The sequence below is a fragment of the Pteronotus mesoamericanus genome, unplaced genomic scaffold (assembly GCF_021234165.1).
Source record: "Pteronotus mesoamericanus isolate MK-2021 breed Mesoamerican mustached bat unplaced genomic scaffold, CSHL_Meso_final scaffold_165, whole genome shotgun sequence".
Taxonomy (NCBI): domain Eukaryota; kingdom Metazoa; phylum Chordata; class Mammalia; order Chiroptera; family Mormoopidae; genus Pteronotus; species Pteronotus mesoamericanus.
In genome coordinates this window covers 9,706,447-9,726,894 of record NW_026555307.1, presented here as the reverse complement: position 1 = coordinate 9,726,894, position 20,448 = coordinate 9,706,447, and the positions used below count along the sequence as shown (strand labels likewise).

The window sequence follows — 20,448 nt, the reverse complement described above, 5'->3', positions numbered from 1 at the left end:
CATGGGAAGATTGGGAGATATGCAATCATGTGGGTCTCAGTGTGCCAACTGGGGGGGGGGCGTTAGTGTGGGAGGGGCCTACAATTCATAGGGTCAGTGCATGTGAAGCAGGCATGAGTATGCACGGGGGGTCCAGAAGTCAGTGCAAGGGCCCAAGACATGAGGAAAAGGGTCAGCGTGGAACATGAGCCCAGGTGAGCATGAGCAAGGTGTCCACTGAGAAGACATGAGGGGCCCTGTTGCTGAGGAGGTGGTGGGATACAAGTATCATGGGCTACAAGTGGGAAGGGGTGTACAAGAACATGTGAAGGGGAATGCAGGTGCCTGGGGGCATCTGAGGAACAGAATGGAAGTATGAGTTTAAGGGGCATGCAAGGCATATGCAAGCTGGTATGCAATTTGTATGTGAGCAGGAGGGCCACAGGACAACAGGGGCACAGCTGGGCTGAGGGTGTGTGAAGGGCATGTGGGAGTGTGAGAGAGTAGGTGATGGAAACCACATGTTAGCTAAGTGTATGAGGTGGGCAGGAGGTGTACTAGGGTCACATGAGTGTACTCTTGGAGTAAGTGAATGTGTAAGAGCATTCAGATATTTGGGCTGGGCATAGGAGGAGCTGAGCCAGGGCACATCAGGCCAAGAAGTAGGCCTGGTCACCAAGGACATGTAAGGGCTTTTTATGGGTGTTTGAGAGGGTGTTCCACGCATGCGTGGGTGATCATAAGTGTGCCAGGGATACAGTGAAGGCATGTGGGAGGTGAATGACTGAAGGATAAACAACCATATGGCATGCCAGAGCTACGTCCTCCAAGTGAGTGTGCAAGATGTGCACTCACATGTGGGCCCAGAATAAGTAGGATGGGCACTGTGTGCTAGGACCTGAGGGCACATACGGTGGCTGGTGAGGGCTAGGCCAGCATACCAAGTACCTCCAAGATCCCCAAAGTGAGTGTGCAAAATGTGGGCACGCGTAGGCGAGGGCCAAGAGAGAGCACACCAGGGGCTGCTGGGAAGGCAAGCAAGGGGGTGAGTTCCAGTACATGACAGTGTGGGCTTGGTTGCATCAAGACTGTAAGGGCTTCCAGGGTGAGTGTGCAAATGGTAGGCATGGTGTGTGAGCAGCCAAAGTGAAGTATGCAACCATGTATGCACCAAGGCTGCTAGAGGTGGGCAAGAGGTGGACCAAGGGTGTGCAAGGGCACTGTGGGGCCCATAAAATATGTGCAAAAGGGTGGACATGGGCATGCATGAGCAGAGCAAAGGCCCATCAGGGTCTTCAGAGCAGATGTGCAAAGAGCATGCACAGCCCTGTGTGGGGCCCAAGCATGCGCGGAGCATGTCCCCAAAGCCCACCGGCCAGCATGCCTGCGTGCAGGTCCTCTGACCTGGGGCATCTCCCACTGGGCGCGGTTAGTCTCCGAGATCTCAAAGTAGATGCGCTCGATGCGGCGTGAGGCGCCCATGATCTCGATGCGGCCCAGGTAAGGCCTGAAGTACTCCAGGATACTCTCAGCCAGCTCTAGGAAGTTGCGAAGGCGTGGGTCGTGCGGCACATGCTCTGACAGGTTGGTCAGCAGCACCGCCACGTTGAAGCCGATTTCGCGGGCTGGCTCTTGGAAGCGGTTGGCGAACTCCTCACAATTGATCATCTCATTTTCATCCGCTTCAGAACAGGACAGCAGGAACTGGATTTCAGGACCAGAGAACTGCTTCTGGCTGTCCATGGCCTGGGTGTGGACAGTGGTGGGGAAGAGGTCAGAGAGGTGGCCTGGGGAGCCCCAATGATCTCAAAACAACTATGGACTTTTCATGAAGACAGAATAGTCCAGAGCCTTATCACCAGCACCCAAGGCTGACATGCAGTATGTTGGCAGTGGCAAAGCTGTACCAGCCATTAAATACTGAAATGCCGCATTTCCACAAAGCTGAGCCCCCATCCACTGTGAGATACATTGATGGCAAGGTGTGAACTGCTCTGAAACTGAGTCCCTGTGTAATAATTGGTAAGAGATCCTGGTACTCCTTTTGGGTTGCTCTCCACCCTGCCTCCGATGGCACCCATGCTCTGCGCCATAGGCTCTCTTGGTTCTGTGGCTGTAGGTGGAGTCCCTTCAGTTAGGGTCAGGGAGCAGGAGGAGAATGGAGCTGTGGTGCTTCTTGCCCTGGCTTCCTGACTGTGGCACTTCTTGCTCCAAGGCGAGTCCTGCAGCCCTGCCCACACAGCTCCTTCCATCTCCAAGTTAGGTTACTACTCTTTCCTGCAGGGCAGCACCCTTAAAGATAGGGCCCTGACTGATATATGCCACAACCTTTGCCCCTTTCACAAGTGCCACCCCACCCCAATTTCCAGAAACTAAATAACTGACACCTGACACATGGAGGACTCTGAATTTCACATGGAAACAGAATGGTATGCCCATTGCCCCAGAGTTAACAAATACTCATGATGAGATATTTTTCAAATACTACATAGATTAGAACTAAAACATTACAGAACCCTCTCTGTATCCTTCTCTTACTTTACTCCCCCAACCCCCAGCAAGGTACCAGCAATCCAGGAGTTGCTGTATCCTTCCCAACTCCTTCCAAACATGTGTCAATACTTCTACTACCTATATCCCATCATTTACCCACAAAAATATATACAGTATCCCATGCATTTTTAAAAATGTTAAGAATCATGTAATTTGAAGCTTGCTTTTCTTTTCACTCAACTGTATGTTTTCTTTTTCTTTTTTAAAGATTTTATTTTATTATTTATTTTTAGAGAGAGGGGAAGGAAGGGAGAAAGAGAGGTAAAGAAACACCAATGTGTGGTTGCCTCTCACACGCCTCCTTTGGGGACCTGGCCTATAATCCAGACATGTGCTCTGACTGGGAATCGAACTGGTGACCCTTTGATTCGCAGGCTGGCACACAATCCACTGAGCCACACCAGACAGGGCTCAATGGTATGTTTTCCAGATCTGTCCATGTTGATATGTAGATCAAGTGATTCCATTTACTGCTCTGTAGTATTCCTGTTTTATAAATATAACACTCTTTATTCTGTTGATGGACACTGAGGTTGTTTTCAGTGTTTTACTTTGCAGAAAACACTTACATTGAATATTCTGGTGCTGATCTACTAAGCACCTTTTGCAAGAGGTTCTCTAGGGCAGGTTTTCAAATGTTTTGACTGCACCCACATTAAGTATATATTTTACAAAAAAAAAGATTCCACGACACAGTTCTGACTTCCACTGTGCAATTCACTCTGTAATGTTTTATTTTATTTCTAAAGATGCTGGTCATGACTTAACTAAATTAATTTCATGACCCACAGGTAGGTTGTAATATGCAGTTTGAGAAATGCTGCTCTGGGGTATGAACAAAAGCGAAATTTTCTGTCTTTAAAAAGTGCTTTGTAGCTAAGAGCTTTGCAAAATGCTTTCTAAATGAGTAACATGCTTTGCAAATCATGAAGGGCTCTAGAAACCGCAGAGTGTGGAGACATAATCACACAGGAACTCCTCACCTTCTACCCTCGCTCCACCGAACTATCTCCTGCCTTTATGGTGCAGTGCGACACTGTCCCACTTAAAAGCCTCCTCTCCCACCCAGTGGGGTCATAGGACCCCATCCCCTCCATTGAGTCTTGGACTCTGCTCTTGTGATTTGCTGCTCTCTATCAGCACCCATTTGCCCACCCCTTTCTTTCGAAATACCTTCTCTAATCACTGTCCATTTCCTTTGCTGTAGTATTCTTTTCCAAGTCTATAATGGTTGGGGGCTCCAGTCCTGGAATTTGTACCCCTTTCTTTACATATACATTCTCCATGGAGATATCATTGAGGCCCAAGGCTCTGGATGTCATCTCATGCCAGTGATGGCCAAGTGTACATCCTCACCCTGACTGCTCTCCAGAATCCAGTCACAGCTGAAATCCTACCTGACATCTCTTTGTGGATCTCTACCTCAAATTGGAAATGGCCAAAACTGAACTCTTAATTTCAAAACCTGTCCTCCCACAGTGTTACCATCTCAGGAATAGTATCACCATCCACCCAGGTGCTTAAGCTAAAATCTTTGAATTATCCTTGATTCCTCCTTATATCACCACCTGCACCTGATCCATCAGCAAATCTGCCAGCTCTACTTTAAACACATCTAGGACCCACACACTTTCCTCCCCTCCAGGGACCCCACTCTGGTTTTGATTCCCATCGTCTCCTATCTCCCTGTTGGTCCTCACAGTCTGTTCTTCACACACAGCCAAAGCGACCCTGGTAACATCTGAGTCAGGTCACATTCCATTCCCCCTCTTCCGCCAGAATCCTCCTTTGGCTCCATCTTATTCAGGTTGAAAGTCAAAGTCTCTGCAGCCAACCAGGCCCTGTACTTCTGCCCCCCTCACCTCTCAGACTTTATTTCTTCCTCTCTTCCCCTCAAGAGCTCCCTCCAGCCACACAGACTTCTTTGCATTCCCCTGTTATGTTACCACCTTTCAGCTTTTACACTTGCTGTCCCCTTCACCTGGGATGTGACAACACCGCCCCTCTCCTTCACATGGTACTTTTCAGCTCTTAGCTTCAATATCCTCTTCTAGGAAGACCTTTCCAGACCACCCAGTTTGTAAGCAAGTACAGTGCTTACTCAACTCATACTCTCTTGCACGCCACCCTACTCATTTCCTTCAGACCACAGATCATAATCTGAAGTTATTTAGTTTATTTACTTTTTTTTAACTGCCCCTCCTCACTGGCCCATTAGCTCTGAGGGTGGGACATCGGTTTTGCTTGCTGCTGTGCACGGTGCTCAACACATCATTGTCAAATGAATTAAGCATCTTGAAAACTGAGAAGAGTTTATAATTGCTACGATGTATGAAAATTAAAAAGTCCCTTTTAAAAAATCCTGAACTTGTTTTTTAAACCATAAAGAAACTCAAAAACATGTTTTAAAACTGCAAAGATTTGTGAAGAGTTTGGAAAACCACAGAGTGTTTGGTAAATGGTCAAACATTTAGGAATGAGAGGATCATGGTTCCACAATCTCTAATGAACTAACATGTCTGGGCACTGGTATGAAGCCTGAGGACATCACAAAAGGAGAGACCATGGGACAAGGTGTGCCTCCACAAAGGAAGCTGCTGGCAAAACAAACAAACAAACAAACAAACAAAAACCCAAAACAAAAAAACAGAAACAAAAATCCCACACCTGAGTCTGATCAAGGTTCTTGACCTAAGCCCAAGTTTACAGGAAACACAGGGGACAAAGGAACACAGTAAGTGACATGACAAGGTTGCATCAGCCAGATCCGAAATGTGAGAAATTCTACAAGCAAAAACAGAGCTGTGGAATGATAGCTATGAGCCACAGGTGGCTACTGAACATTTGAATAATGGCTGGAGCAAGTGTAAAAAATATGTACTTGAGCTTGAAGACTTAATGTGAAAAAAAGAATGCAAAATATCTAATAATTTTTCAATTGATTATATGCCAAAATCATATTTTGTATATGTTAGGTTAAATAAAACATTGTTAAACATAACATCACATCTTTCTTTTTTCTTTTTCTAAAACATGAGTACTAGAAAATTTTAAATTATATATATTGCTCACAATGTATTTCTGTCAGGCAACGCTGCTCTACAGGATCAATAACCTGGGTCTCCAGCAGATGAAGCACCAGAAAACACAAAAGTGATGGAAAGAAGCAGTAGATAAAAGGAGGTTCAAAGAAATATCAACCAATTGCAAATGGGTGGGCCTTGTTTGGATCTTGGTTCAAAGAAGTTGCAAAAAATTATATGTGATATTCATGAGACTTGGAAATTTGAACACCAACTAGATATTTGATGATTTAAAGAATTGTGGATTTTTTTTTTGTTTTGTGTTTTATTGTTTCGGTTTTGGTTAGGGGTTTTAAAGACATTGTGGCTTGTTAAATAAAAGGAAAGCTTTTAAAGACCATCTAGTGTAGAATTCCATTTTTATAAAGTGTTCAGAATAGGCAAATGTAAAGAGACAGAAAGTAGATTAGTGGGTGCCAGGGGCCTGGGTGGGAGAAACGGGAAGTGACTGCCAAAGGGTATGGTTTTTCTTTGCGGAGGGGTAGTGGTGATTAAAACATTCTAAAATTAGATTGTAGTGATGGTTGCACAATTCTGTGAATATACTAAAAAATCATTGAATTGTACATTTTAAATAGGTGAACTTTATGGAATGTGATTTACATTTCAAAAAAGATGTTTTCAAAAAGAAGCCTTTTAATTTAGATACACATCCAAAAATATTTGCGGATTAAAAAAAATAAGAAAACCTCAAAACAGTACTGGCCAAGAATAAGTCAGCAGCTTTTAATGTGTTTTTAACCATCAGAAAGGGCTTTCCCAACAAAAGTGGAAGTATGGAATCTGCAAAGTACTTATCAAGAACTCTGTCAACTATGAAGAACTTGGGAAACCATAAAATAATGCTATATATTTTTAATGCAGGTTTACATATCAATGGAGATGCAGAAATAAAAAATTGGAGAGTGGCTAATAGTGGCAGCCTTTGGAGAGGTGGGATGAGAACAGGATTGGGGATGGGGACAAACGTGACCACAATCATAGCTGTAAGTTCTGAATTTCTCTACAAGAGGAATGAATTTCTGTATTATCTATTTCATAAACAAAAACAACCCACCATAAGCAAAGTCAAAAGACAAGTGATGAGCTTGAAAAAACGATGCAATTCCTATCACTAACAAAGTTATAATCAGTTAATATATAAAGAGTTCCTAGAAATCAAGAAGAAAAATACCAACATCCCAAGAGAAAATTAAGCCAAGGGCATGGTCATTTCACTGAACAAGTAATACAAGAGAAATAACATGAAAAGGTGATTAACAGGTCCCATAATAGTTGAAATGTGAATTAGTAGTGCAATGCAGTTTTTCACCTATCAGATTGGCAACAATCCAAATATTCAATAGTGCGGTCTGGTGGTGAGGCTGTGGGGAAACAGACACTCTCACATGATGTTAATGAGAAGGGAAGATGGATGGCAAAATCTGTCCAGATGGTAAATGTATTTATCCTTTAACCCAGCAATCCCACTTTTGGAAGTTTATCCATAGATATAACTGCACATATAGAATGATGTATGTACAAGGGTAGTCATAGTAGCCAGCATTGCTAATGGTCCATAGGGAGCCTTCCTCAGCACGCTTACTTCCATCTCCTAGAAATCTACAATATCTGTGTTATTAACTGCACCTTCGTAAAGTACACAGTTATCTATGGCAGCCCTGTCTACAGAATGTGTTGCAATAGCAAAAGATTGAGAACAGAGCAAGTGTCTGTCAGCAGGGAATAATCAAATAAACCACAATATCTATACAAAGAGGTATACTGGGCACCTGTAAGAAAAAAAAGTGAGGGCATAGTCTGTATCTCCAAAATATATTAAGTGATACAGGTTAGTATATGTAGTCCATCACCTATTATAAAAGAAAGGAAGGCCCTGGTTGCTGTGGCTGTTGTAGCTCAGTGGATTGAGCGCCAGCCTACTAACTGAAATGATGAGGGTTTGATTCCCAGTCAGGGCACATGCCTGGGTTGTGGGCCAGGTCCCCAGGTGCAGGTGTGCAAGAGGCAACCAACTGGTGTTTCTCTCACACATCGATGTTTCTCTTCCTCTCTTTCTCACTCCCTTCCCCTCTCTCTAAAAATAAATATATAAAATTCTTTAAAAAAAATAAAGGAAGAAAATAATATCTGGAAAAAATGATGGAAGGATACAAGAGAAATTAATGCTTACTCACAGCAGTGCAAGTAGAGGAAGGGTAGATTGAGAAAGAGGTGAGAGACTTCTCACTTCGTACTTTGTTACATTTTACATTTTAATCATGTGAATGTATTATTCAGCCAAAAATAAAACCAATGTACATAAAATTAAAAAAAAATTAAAAAAATAAAACAAATAGTAACTTTGTGAAAGAGATACTGAGCTACAAAGATGTGTACATAATGTCAACTCTTGTGAATTGTGAAGCCCTGAACAGTCCAGAGGGATCTTTACCCATTTTTTAAAAAATCATAACTGAAAGCCTGTACCCTTTTACCAAGCTCTCCCTGTTCCCTGCCCCACTCACTTTTCTACTCTCTGTTTCTGTTTCTACAAGTTTGACTTCTTTTTTTTAGCTTTCAAATATAAGTGATACCATGTGCCCTGCAGGTTCATTCTGTTGCCACAAATGACAGGATCTTCTTTTCCAAAAAGGCTGAATAATATTCCACTGGGTGTGGGCATATATACATCTCCTTTGACATTCATCCTTTATCCATTTATCCAATGACAGATACTTTAGGTTGTTTCCATATTTTGGCTATTGTGAATAAGCTGCAATGAACATGAGAGCACAGATAGCTAAGATAATGGTTTCATTTCCTTTGGAAAAATACCCAGAAGTGGAATTGCCGGATCGTATGATAGTTCTATTTTTAATTTTTTTGAGAAACTCCATACTGTTTTCCATAATGGCTGCACCAATTTTCATTCTCACCAACATAGAAAAAGTTTTCTTTTTCTCTGCATTCTCACCAATACTTGTTGTCTCTTGTCTTTTTGATAATTGCCATTCTGACAGTGTGAGGTGGTGTCTCATTGTGGTTTCGATTTGCATCTCCCCGATGATTAGTGATGGTGAGCACCTCTTACTGTACCTGTTGGTCATTTATATGTTTCCTTTGGAAAAATGTCTATTCAAGCCATTTTTAAATTGAGTTACTGGCTTTATTGTTTTTGAGTTGTATGAATATTTTCTATATTAACCCTTCAACAGGTATGTTGTTTGTAAATATTTTCTCCCATTCCATAGGTTGCCTTTCCATTTTATTGATGGTTTCCTTTGCTGAGCAGAATCATTTTAAAATTATGAATGGCATGCACTTTGTCTTCTGCATAGTGCTTTTGTGTTCTCCTCCAGCCCCCACTGAGCTTCTCCCTAACCCTGCCAATCTTCAGAGTAGACCTGGGACTCCTAGCTGGGGCCTGGCACCCACGAGGCGCTCACTGACTACTTACTGGACTAGACTGGACTTCCTGAGTTCTAATTCCAACTTTTTCACTGATTTGTTGTGTGACCTTAAGCATGTTACTTCAACCCCTCCCTCCCATGCCTCAGTTTCCGCTTATGTAAAGAGGTAATAAAAATGGTCCTTCCCACATAAGGGTGCAATATGGGTTAATTGAACTATGGTCGACCCTTGAACAACACACAGTTTGGGGGCACCAACTCCCACAGCTGAAAATCTATGTGTAAATTTTGACTCCCCGAAAACTTTACTCATCCCTTGATATCCACAGGGGATTGGTTCCAGGAACCCCTGCAGATACCAAAGTCCGTGGATGCCCAAGTCCCTCATATAAAATGGTACAGAACGATGCATACAGTCTTTTCCCACTCCAGATTGCCAATGGTAGCTAGTCAAATCCGTGGATGTGAAATGTGGGGATATGGAGGACCGATTTTAAATTTATTGAAAAAAAATCTGTGTATAGTGGACCTGTGCAAGCAAACCCATGTTATTCGAGGGTCAGTTGTAATTGGTTTACACACAGGATCTGCTACAGAGTGAGAACATGATAAATGTTAGCTCTTCTTCCTAAAGGTAGAGAGCTCAGGGACAGTGATGTTTAAGAGGCTGTGTGGGATTGGCAGGGAAGGTGGGGGTCCCAGGAGAGTGTGGCACAGATACCCAGGGAAGCAGGCAATCCTGGGGGAGAAAATGGCAGACTGTGGCAAATGTCACCACCATAAGTCAGAGGAGAGAGTCAGCGGTGAAGAGACCACTAAATGACCTTGGTCAAGGTGGTTTCAGGGGAATGGCAGGGACAGAGGCCAGCAAACCCTGAATCAGGGAAGGAGAAGGAGGTGAGAAAGGAGTGAGGGAAGGCAGAAGCTCTTTGGAGGAACGGCTGAGTTGAGGGAAGAGAGGCAGGGAGGCCCCGAGGACAACTAGGAGGTGTGGGCATTTTATTTTAACTCAGGAAACCCTGAGCTTATTTAGATGCCGGTGAACAGTAGTGATTTCCACTCCTCGAATAGAAGCAGCAATGAGTCTATGCTGATATAAAAAACAAACAAACAAACCCACAAACAATGCATACATACATAGATGAATGAATAAATAAATGGAGAAGGAAAAAACTCTCCCATACAGTAAAATGGTACCTAATAAAGGTGAAGGGTATGGTGAAATTGGAAAACAACCATATGTCAACTACTATAGTAATAATGGTTTCAGGCAAGAATCATCAATGGATGCTAACCCTAGAGGGTGAGCATGATATTTACATAGTTTCAAAGCTGGTCCTCAGAAGATACTGAAGGGAATGATAGTCTCTTTACAGTGGAGACCCTGGTAAATACTACCTTACCCAAGGGAGTCAAGCTCACACCAACAGTAACGGGAAGAACAAATATCATGTACCTCCTAATACAATGCACTGAGCAGGACACATCCCTTCTATGATGTTCCTGCCAAAGATGTGTGACCTGAATTGAATTATAATGAAAACTCAGAACAGCCCACACTGAGGGACATTGTATAAAACAACTGGCCTCTGTTCTTCCAAAATGTCAAGGTCATGAAAGACAAAGACCAAGGAAGGGTTCCAAATGAAGGAGACTGAAGAGACAGGATGCTTAAATGCAATTCCTGATCCTGGATTGGATCCTTGACAGAGAAGAAAAATGAATGAAAGTTGAATAAGCTCTACAGATAACAGCCTTATGTCATTGTTAATTGCCTGGTTTGCATAACTGTTTTGTGCTTATGTAAGATAATGAACTTGTTATCAGGAGATACACACAAAAATATTTAGAGGTCAAGAGGAATCATCATAGAGCAGATGTGGTAAAAAGTTAACATTTGGGCAATCTGGGTGAAGGGTATTCAGAAATTCTATGTACTGTTCTTGCAAGTTCTCTATACACTTGAAGTCATCTCAAAACGAAAAGTTAACAAAATGCTGGTGGAAATGATCTGGCAGTAATAACAGTACAGCTGAACCGCATTTTACAGCACTTTACAGTTGCTGTTTTTTTGTTTGTTTGTTATGTTTTTTAACACACTGAGGGTACTAGTAAAAAGATTAGGACTTGCTGAAGGCTCAGAAGATAGTTAGCAATTTTTAGCAACAAAGTATTTTTAAAATAAGGTAGGTACATTGCTTTTTAGACATAATGCACACTTAACAGACTACAGTATAATGTAAACATAACTTTTATGTGCACTGGGAAACAAAAAAAAATGTGACTTGCTTTGTTGCAACTTTTGCTTTGCTGCTGTGGTCTGGAACTGAACCCACAATATCTCCGAGGCATGCCTATAACAATAGTAGCTAACATCTCTTGAGTGCTCCTGTGTTCCAGGCACTGTCCAGCCTCCCAGATAGTGTCAGCCCTGTCAGACAGTGAATGTTATTATTCTAGCCCCATTTCACAGAGGAGGCAACTGAGGGCTCAGAACAGACGAGTGACTTACCTGGTGTTATATAAGGAGAGACAGTAAAGCTGGGGTGGAGGGGCTGACAGAGGCAGATGAGCGAGCTGCTGGATAAAGCTGGTTTCTGCATCTCCCTCTTAACAGCCTCACTATTTAGACATGCTGTGGTCACTTGCGACTGCCTCTGCCATTAGACTATAAGCCTCATGAAGGCAGGGCTGTGTCTGTCTTTGTCATTGCTGTGCCCACGGTACAGAGGAGAAACCCAGTAGATGTTTATCAATGAACTGATCTCTATTTATAATAATAATATAACTATTATAAGGGGACTAAATGATAATGGAAAAAAGACAATGAAGATTAAATTAAAAAATAACTATTAATAATGATAATAGAAATAATGGTTCTCATTTGTGTTAATGCATTTCACCTTAAAAACAACTCCAAGGGCTGTTTTATTCCATTTCATAGATAAGGAGACTTCTCTGAGGCTCGCAGAGAAGTCTCTTGCCCAAGGCAAGCAGCAAGGAAGGGCACGATTGGCATTTGGCATCCCCAACCAGTTATCCTCCTGCACTTACCTTCTGGAAGTCCTTTTTGGAAATGAGGCCACGGGGATCAGTGACATAGTCCTGGAAGGCTTCTGAGCCCACGATGTCCTTGAGTTTCAAGAACATGTCGAAGAACTTGAGGATCATCTCCACGTTGGATGAGGATTCTACCAGCATGTCCACCATCTGCCGGGCAATCATGCCGTTCACCACGTTCCCTGCAGGCAGCCCCAGGTCAGTGTGGCCTGACAGAGCCTCCTTTCTGGAGTCCCATGGCTTGCCTCCCTCTCCAGCTCAAGAACTGTCCATGGCTCCCTAGGATCTACTGTGCTGGTAGAAGCTTCCTGGGCGAGCACCCAGGCCTCCCCTCAAAGGATCACTTCCTAATCTAAAACAGTATAATGTGTGAACTTGGCTGATTCTGTCTTTGTCCACCTTCCTGAAAGCTAAACGAGTCATCATAAAGATAACGATGACAAAAGCTAATAGCAGGTGACAGATGTCGCTCAAGCTGCTGTGTTGGCATGATCTCATCCTTGTAGTGGAAATGTGCTACTGCCTATTATTGCAGGTGAGGAAACTGAGGCTCAGAGAAAGTCACACAGTTAGGGTTATGCAGCCAGTAACAGGGTGAGGAGGATTTGAACCTGGAGATGCATGACCTCAGTGTGCACACACCTAAGCCTTCCCCTAGCCCACAGAGGCCAAGCAGGTCCATAGATGAATAAAGCAGGGCAAAGGCAATAGATCAGACAGAGTTGGAAACTGTGGCAAATTGGGACGCCACACTGCCTTCTAAAGCAGACTGGCTCCAGCTTCTATTTGATTCTTTTAATTTTAATGTAATTTCAAATTTACATGAAGGTGCAATAGTGCAAGGGAACACTCATATATTCCAGATTCACCAATTGTTTACCTGTTGCCACACTTGTTTTTTTGCTTTATAATCTTCCCCCCTCTCATTTTCCCCCCTGAACCATTTGAGAGTAAACTGCAGGTATGAGGCCTTTTTACCACTGAACAATTTAGTGCATGTGTCCTAAAAGACATAAGCAATCATAGTGCAGTCATCAAAATCAGAAGATTTAACTGATATAATTCAGCTATTGAATTCAGTCCAGCTAATTTTTGTCACATGAGAATGTGAACCCAGAGTCACCAAATCCTTTAATTTTTCAAGAAAAGCTGGAAATATGGTGTTTAAAGGAAACCTTCTGGTTTTTAAAAGTTAATCACTAGTTACCAAAAATCCCTGAAACTATGTAGGAGGACTATTCATTACAACATGGTAATAGCAAAATATTTTTAAAAACTTGAATGTCCATCAATAGAGGTGTGATTAAATGAATTGCTATAACCTAGACAATGGAGTACCATGCACCCATGTAAAAGAATGAAGACACTCTTTATAACCCTCTATAGAAAACAGTCTCTCTACTAGTTAAATTGTTTTATTAATTAGTAATAAATTATGGTTGTTTTTAAGTCACTAAGTTGTGGGGATGCTTGTTAGACAGCAAAAGCTAACTGATACATTGAGAAAATAAGTAAATAACTATCAAATACATACATTTAAAAAGGTATCCAGCCCTGACTGGTGTGGCTCAGTGGACTGAGCACCGGACTGTGAAGCAAAGTGTCATCAGTTCGATTCCCAGTCAGGGCACATGCCTGGGTTGTGGGTAAGGTCCCCAGTAGGGGGTGTGCGAGAAGCAACCGCACATTGATGTTTTCCTCTGTCTCCCTCCCTTCCCCTCTCTCTAAAAATAAATAAATAAAATCTTTAAAAAATAAAGATATCCAGCCCACCCACCTTATTAAGATTTTTCTGGGGATTCAATAAATTAATATACTTTGTATGTACAGTCCTCAATAAGTGTCTGCTGAGCTTCTTAATGTGACCTCTTCATCAACCCATTGATCCTGACATGATATCAGATGGGGTTGAAAGTTAGGGTCTCCTGGGTCACAGAGGGCCATTTTCAGACATGTCTGCACCTTTGTACCCTCCCCACATCCCCACCCACTAGGTCTTTACCTTCTAGTAGTGACAGTAACATCACCACCATGTCCTTCTGTAGATCCAGCAGCTCCTTCAACAGCTCAATCTGGCTTGAGTCCTAGAGACCCCATACCCCAGCTGCGTGAGGGCTGGTCTCTGCAGAGACGCCTCCCCCATTTTCAGCTGCTTCTGCTCCTCCTCACTACCCAGCAGGGCCAAAGACCTCCTTTTCCTCCCCTCTTACCTCCGAGGGAACCCGAGTCCAGACATGTTCCTCGGAAGCAGGGGAAGGGGTAGAGAGACAACAATGTGGGGGTGGGGCTGGCATTTCAGGGGAAACAGGCCCAACAGGTGACGTGTGGGGGCAAGGGCTAGCAGACAAGAACTGGGAGGACTATAGGGCTCGAAGAGCAGACGCTTGAGGATGAGAGATGGAGACAGATGGGGAAAATACTGGGGTCAGAGACAGATCTGGGGAGGGATGGAACTCAGCACTGCACTTGGCTTAGGATGGGTACAAGGCACATGCTTGTTGGATGAATGTGTGATGGAAACAGTGGGACTCAGGGTTCAGGTAGAAGGTTGGAAGACACAGCCATGTGCTTTCTGGGAAGACATTTGGGAGGAATATGGGGACACACTGCCTCCCCTGTCACAAAAAATATAAGGCCCACAGAAGCTTCCAACCTGGTCAAAGTTCTGTCTCATAGTCCTTATCTGTATTAGGTTGAGCTACATAAAATTGACACTGTTCAACTATTTTGACCCACAAAGTGATAATTTCATATGGTTCTACCTAATAAAATGGAGAGGAAAGGATAGCAGAGAAATGGAATGTAAGGCTCCTTCTACCACAAGGCTAGTTCTAGAGTCGCTGATTCTAATCCTAACACATTTCCACAGTTCCAAAGCTCTTCGTTCTGACTCTAAGATTCTACCATTCCAGGATCTCAAGATCTTAAGATGTGTGGGTACCTGTGGTATGTGCCTAGTCAGTCCAGACCTTGTTTTTCTTAATTCCACTCTCAGAGGAAGTGAAGCTAACTCCACCTTCCTGGTTCTAGGGATGAGTATATGACCAAGTCTGGCCAATCAAAGCCTTTTTTCTTCTGGCCCCAATGATTGGTTCAGGATAGGCATGTGACCCAACAACCCAATCAGAGAGAACTGCAGGGTTTTTTCCAAGGAGCTCCCATGAGAGAGGGGTTCTCTTTCCTCTGGAGCTGTTAGTGGGGTGCTTGGAAGCTTAGGGCACCTTTTTTCCAGCCCCTGGGGATGGCCGGCTTGAGGATGAAAGACAGGAGAGAGACGTATCTACTGACATGACTCAAGGCCCTGGAACTGTGATGTGAACGGGTAAGTTATTTTTCCCCGCTGTAAGCCACCACTTTGCATTTGGATTTCTGGCCATGGCAACCTAACCCTAGATCATGGCTGATGAATTAATTCTGCAGGGTCTAAAACTCTACGCCAGGGGTGTCCAACCTTTTGGCGTCTCTGGGCCACACTGGAAGAAAAAGAGTTGTCTTAGGCCACACATTAAATACACAAACACTAACACAACCTGATGAGCAAAAAAAAGGTCTATACATAATTTTCGTGATATCCGCCACCACAGATAAGCAAAAAAGTCCTCACATAATAACCCTAATTATGCTGTGGCCCTTTCGATAATCTTAAAATTGTCAAGCGGGTCCCAAATTTGTGATCACTAATACAGAAAGTGTACATATCTAAGTAACAAAATGTCATTGTACGTACATTTTTGCCTGATGTTGTGACATATAATCACACACACACACAAAACCCCTCATGTTTTAAGTAAATTTACGATTTTGTGTTGGGCCACATTCATAAACATCCTGGGCGGAATGTGGCCTGCGAGCTGCAGGTTAGACACCCCTGCTTAAACTATGATACCAAGAGTCTCTAGAATTTTAAGATTACAGCAACATTCGACTTCAACTGCACTGACCCTGAGAAATTGCGTTCCTAAATTCACTCTTTTCAAAAAGTCCAATGACATCAGAGAGGCTTTTGGCCAGCCCTTCCGGCAACTTCGAGTAAATAGAAAAGGGCTTCCCTTCCTCAAGACTCTTCCTGTTGGGAAATTATAATATACAGAATACTTTACTGCCATCTGCTGGAGGACTACTGTAATAAATACACTGCTGTATGTTATGTTGTCCAGGATGTGGGTTGTGCCCCTTCAGACGTTGAGCCCCGGTGCAGTGAGAATGGATATGGTGTTCCATTGACAAAGTGAGAATTGACAAAGCCACAAAGGGGAGCACGAAGATTCTAGAAATGGGAAATGGACCGTACATCCTAAATGCCCGCGATGGGAGTCATCTACAGGCAGAATAAAGAAGCATACCTTCAGCCCCAGGTCCCTAGAAGCCTGCAGTTATCCTATCCATAGGGCTGTTTGAAATCTGATGACCTCATCAGAGAGAAAAGAACACCAACCAATCATAGAGGAGCTCCGGGCCAGACGGTGCCCACTTCAGACCAATGGAAGTGTGGCTAGGAAACCAGCCGATTGGTGGTGGCAAAGGCGGAGGCGGGGTCATACATAAAGCCAATGCAAAAGGAAAGCGGATTTGATCTCGGGGAAGGAAGCAGTCTGGAACATGCCGGGAGCACTTGGGTGAGGAACTGAGCGATGGGTAAGGACTTGGAAACGGGCCAGTTGCAGGTGCCCGCAAGCAATTGGATGAGGAACTGAGAGGCCCGAACCTGAGCTAGCTTCATCATCATGTGGGCAAATACGTGCAGGAATCCCACCACGGCGTCCCAGAGGCGGCTATGCGCCAGGCTCTGCTGGTTCCCGGTGCAAGGACCCTAGCGGGCAGAGGGCTGAGTGAGAGCCCGGCGGGCGCGGGCTGCCGGTTGCCCCGCCCTGCCCCAGCAGGCGGGCCCTACCTGGATGTACTCAGTGAGGCTGTTGAACACCTGTTTCGCAACCGACATGGCCTTGGAAAAGTTCCTCTTGCCCTGCTCCTCAATGACATCCTTGCCGGAGTAGTACCAGTAGAAGTCGCTGATGGACTCCTGGTCCGACAAGGGAGTGAGGGGACGCAGGGCCAACGATGGCCCTACAGTCCCCGACCCACCGAGAGGCCCCACGTCCTTACCTGCAGCCGCAGGAGATAGTCCACGGTACAGATGATGATGTTAATAGTGGTCGTGTTCCCTGTCTGTGTTCGTAGGTAGTTTTGGAAATCTGGGAATATGAAGTCATTCATTCTTTGAGAATCTGCCATGTGCTAAGGGACGTGGTCATTTATTCATTATTGTGGAAGTGTTTAAATAGAGTGCCTATTGTAGGCTAGAAACCATATAATCATTAATTTATTTAATAACTTTTTTTCAAGATTTTATTTATTTACTTTTAGAGAGACGGGGAGGGAGAGAGGGGGAGGGAGAGAGGGAGAGAAACATCGATGTATCTCTCCCTCTCTTTACTAAGCACCTACTGTGTGCCACAGAAAGATGGAGAAACATTTATTTACTTATGTAATATTTATTGAGGGCCTACTACATGCAATATGTCGTTGAGGGTCAGGCATTTATTCACTGATTACTTTCCAAAATATGGTTCTTGAGCACCTACAATGTAGTACGGTGAATGGAGAGTTAGTCTTCCCTTTGTTCCCAAAATGTTTATTGAGTGCCTACTATGTGCTGGGGGAGTTGGGGGCTTGGTTATTTATGAACTTATTTATTGAGCACCCACCAAAAGCCAAAGGAAATAAACATCTGTCATTTCTTTGTTCATTTAGTCAATATATATTTGTTGAGCATATATTGTACTATATGCTAATGGGAGATGAAGATTGACCCCTTATTCTTTGATAGTACAAATTTATTGAGCATTTACTGTGTGCCAGGCACTGCTCTAGGTCCTAGGGATACAGGAGTAAAAGAAAACAAAATCCCTGTTCTTGTAAAGTTTATATTCTCATGTAGTAATTTTCAGTCTTTTCTAACTGCCACCTATGGTAGGAAATCCATTTTACATTGAGACCCAGCATATGTATTTAATTTGAAGTTAACTCCACAGATACTTGAAATACAAGTTTCACATACTCTTACTATGTGCATTCTGGTATTTTCTGTCTTATTAACAATAAGGAATTTTGATCTCAACCCACTAAATCTGTAGTTTTCAACCTCTCAGCCTTGGCTGCACATTAGAATTACCTGGAGGCTTTTTAAAATATCCCAATGCTCAGGCCCCCTCCAGACTAATTAAATTAGAATCTGGGGTGTGAAGCCTGGGCTTTTGTATTTTTAAAGGTTCCCAGGCATACCAATGGGCAATTAGGAGGAGAATCTCTAATAAACTGATTCACAACTCTGCTGAGCTGGTTCCCACTATTTGAAAAACATTGTTCTATGGCAGAAAGTTGAGTGATGGGTACTTGAGTCTCTACTTCAGTCTATGATAATAATATTATTAAATTCATTGGTGGCAGGAGTGGTGGTGGGGAATACTGAGCCGAATGATCAGGGTTGTGACGGGAGAAACCCGGAGGAACTACAGACACCCAGAAGTAATAAAGAAAAGCTGGAGGGGAGGACCTCTCAGCGGAGACCTGAAAGATAGATAGGAGTTAGTTGCATGAATTCCCAGCTGTGTGACCTAAGGAATGTTACTGAACCTTGCTGTGTGGTACAGATTTGCCTGTTTTCCCATAGGTCGGTCACAATAGACAATTGAGCTGTCGTGAGGTTTTAATACTTTAGCATATATAAAGGGTTTAGGACAGCACCTGTTATATAAGTGTTCAGTGAACATTAGCTATTGCTTAAAGGGCCTTAAAAAAAAGGCTGAGGTTAAGAGCTGCACTTTGCAGTGGTGATTTTCAAAGTGTGGCCCCAGACCAGAGAATCAGCATCTCCTGGGACTGTGTTAGAAATGCACATTCCTGGGCTCCACCCCAGGAACTACTAAATCAGAAATTCTGGAGTGAGGCCCAGAAGTGTATATTTTAACAAGGCCTCCAGGTGATTCTTGGGCATGCTTAAATTTGAGAACCACCTATTGTAGATCCATTTGCCAAATGACCAATCCATCGATTTATCAAGGCAATAAACACGGGCTTCAGTGAAGTCCTTTTAATGTTGAGAGCAATGTCATGTTGCACAGGATGGCTTTAACGGCCCCTGAAAGGCTGTTCTCCCCTCAAAGTCTTACTTTCCACTTGACTCCCCTATAGCCACTTTGCAATCACTGTGTCAGGCTAAATGTCCATTTTGCCTGGTTTCACATTATAGACAATGCATACTCAAATATTCAAGATTTTATAAGCAAATATAAAGGTTGTCACATCAACCCTGTTTGCTAACTCCTTTGTGTTCATTTAAATTGGACTATATGCTTAAATGCTTAGATATAGAGACTCCCACTCTTGTAAAGAACCCTGTCAACTGAGAACACTGTCACAGACATGCACAAATATGAGACACATCTTTTGTCTGCTTTGAATCTGCTCAAGACATGCAAGCCATCTGAGATTTGAAAAATATTTCAAATACTTATATGATTTGGCTGGTTAATGAACCCAAGAATTTAGGCAGGGGACTGGCCCTTCCATAAGAAGATCTCATTTCCCAAAAGTCATAGATCCAGGGAATAAAATTCATTTTAAACCCCAAAGACTAATTCCACTTTAGTTGAAATTAAATAAGGTAAACCCCAGTTAAGCGGCAGAAGCAAATGTTGAAGAAAAATTAATTATGGACATTAGAACTTTTGAGAATGTAAAGCAATAGTTCATGCTTTATCCTTTGTTGAAGAGTGAAGATTAGCGATACTTACAAAACAGTTACCTCAAAGAACACTAGCCAAGTGGGGTGCAAGTTCTATGGGAGCTGGATTTATAATTGCTCCCATCCTTGTCATGAAGGCTACTTTCTGGGCATAATAACCTCCTAAGCATTACAACCACAACCTAGAAAGTTTGTTGGACAGAATTTGGGTTGTCCCTTTAATGTTTATAAGCCATGTGTGCCATACAAAGTTATATTTCCTCACCAACCATGTGTTTGATTAACTTGCTGGTCACCCTTGATCTGGTTAAATTGCCTGAACCAGAACAAATGTGCAAACTCTCTCTTAAATTAGGAAAAATTCTGTAGTTGTTCCTTCCGGCAAAGTATTTTTATAAGCAAAATTAATAAGTGATTCTAATAGATTCATTGAAAAATGCCATGTGATTTCTTTTCCTCTACTGACCCAAAGTATGGAAATCCATATTTACTCAACTTCAGAATGACTGTGGAAAAATGGCATGTGGCTAATTGCTCATTTGGGCAAGTTGATTTTTGACCAAATTGTGTTCTGGCTAGGTTGCTTCTAGGCAGTTGGACTGGCCAGAGGAAGTGAAAGTGAAGCAAGGTGGCTTGA

General features: G+C 43.1%; 1 protein-coding gene across 6 annotated transcripts in view; it reads right to left on the bottom strand.

Annotated features, from left to right (window-relative positions):
- The window catches only part of RYR1 (ryanodine receptor 1), a 111,434-nt gene that overhangs the window by 15,835 nt on the left and 75,151 nt on the right, over window positions 1-20,448 (bottom strand). For all 6 annotated transcript variants that reach the window (XM_054589107.1, XM_054589110.1, XM_054589109.1 and 3 more), the window contains 6 exons: window positions 17,171-17,259; window positions 16,959-17,087; window positions 16,773-16,877; window positions 14,070-14,151; window positions 12,062-12,249; window positions 1,384-1,725 (listed from right to left, as the gene is read on the bottom strand). In XM_054589107.1, coding sequence (XP_054445082.1) covers window positions 1,384-1,725; window positions 12,062-12,249; window positions 14,070-14,151; window positions 16,773-16,877; window positions 16,959-17,087; window positions 17,171-17,259 — 935 coding nt within the window. The remainder of the gene's footprint in view (window positions 1-1,383; window positions 1,726-12,061; window positions 12,250-14,069; window positions 14,152-16,772; window positions 16,878-16,958; window positions 17,088-17,170; window positions 17,260-20,448) is intronic.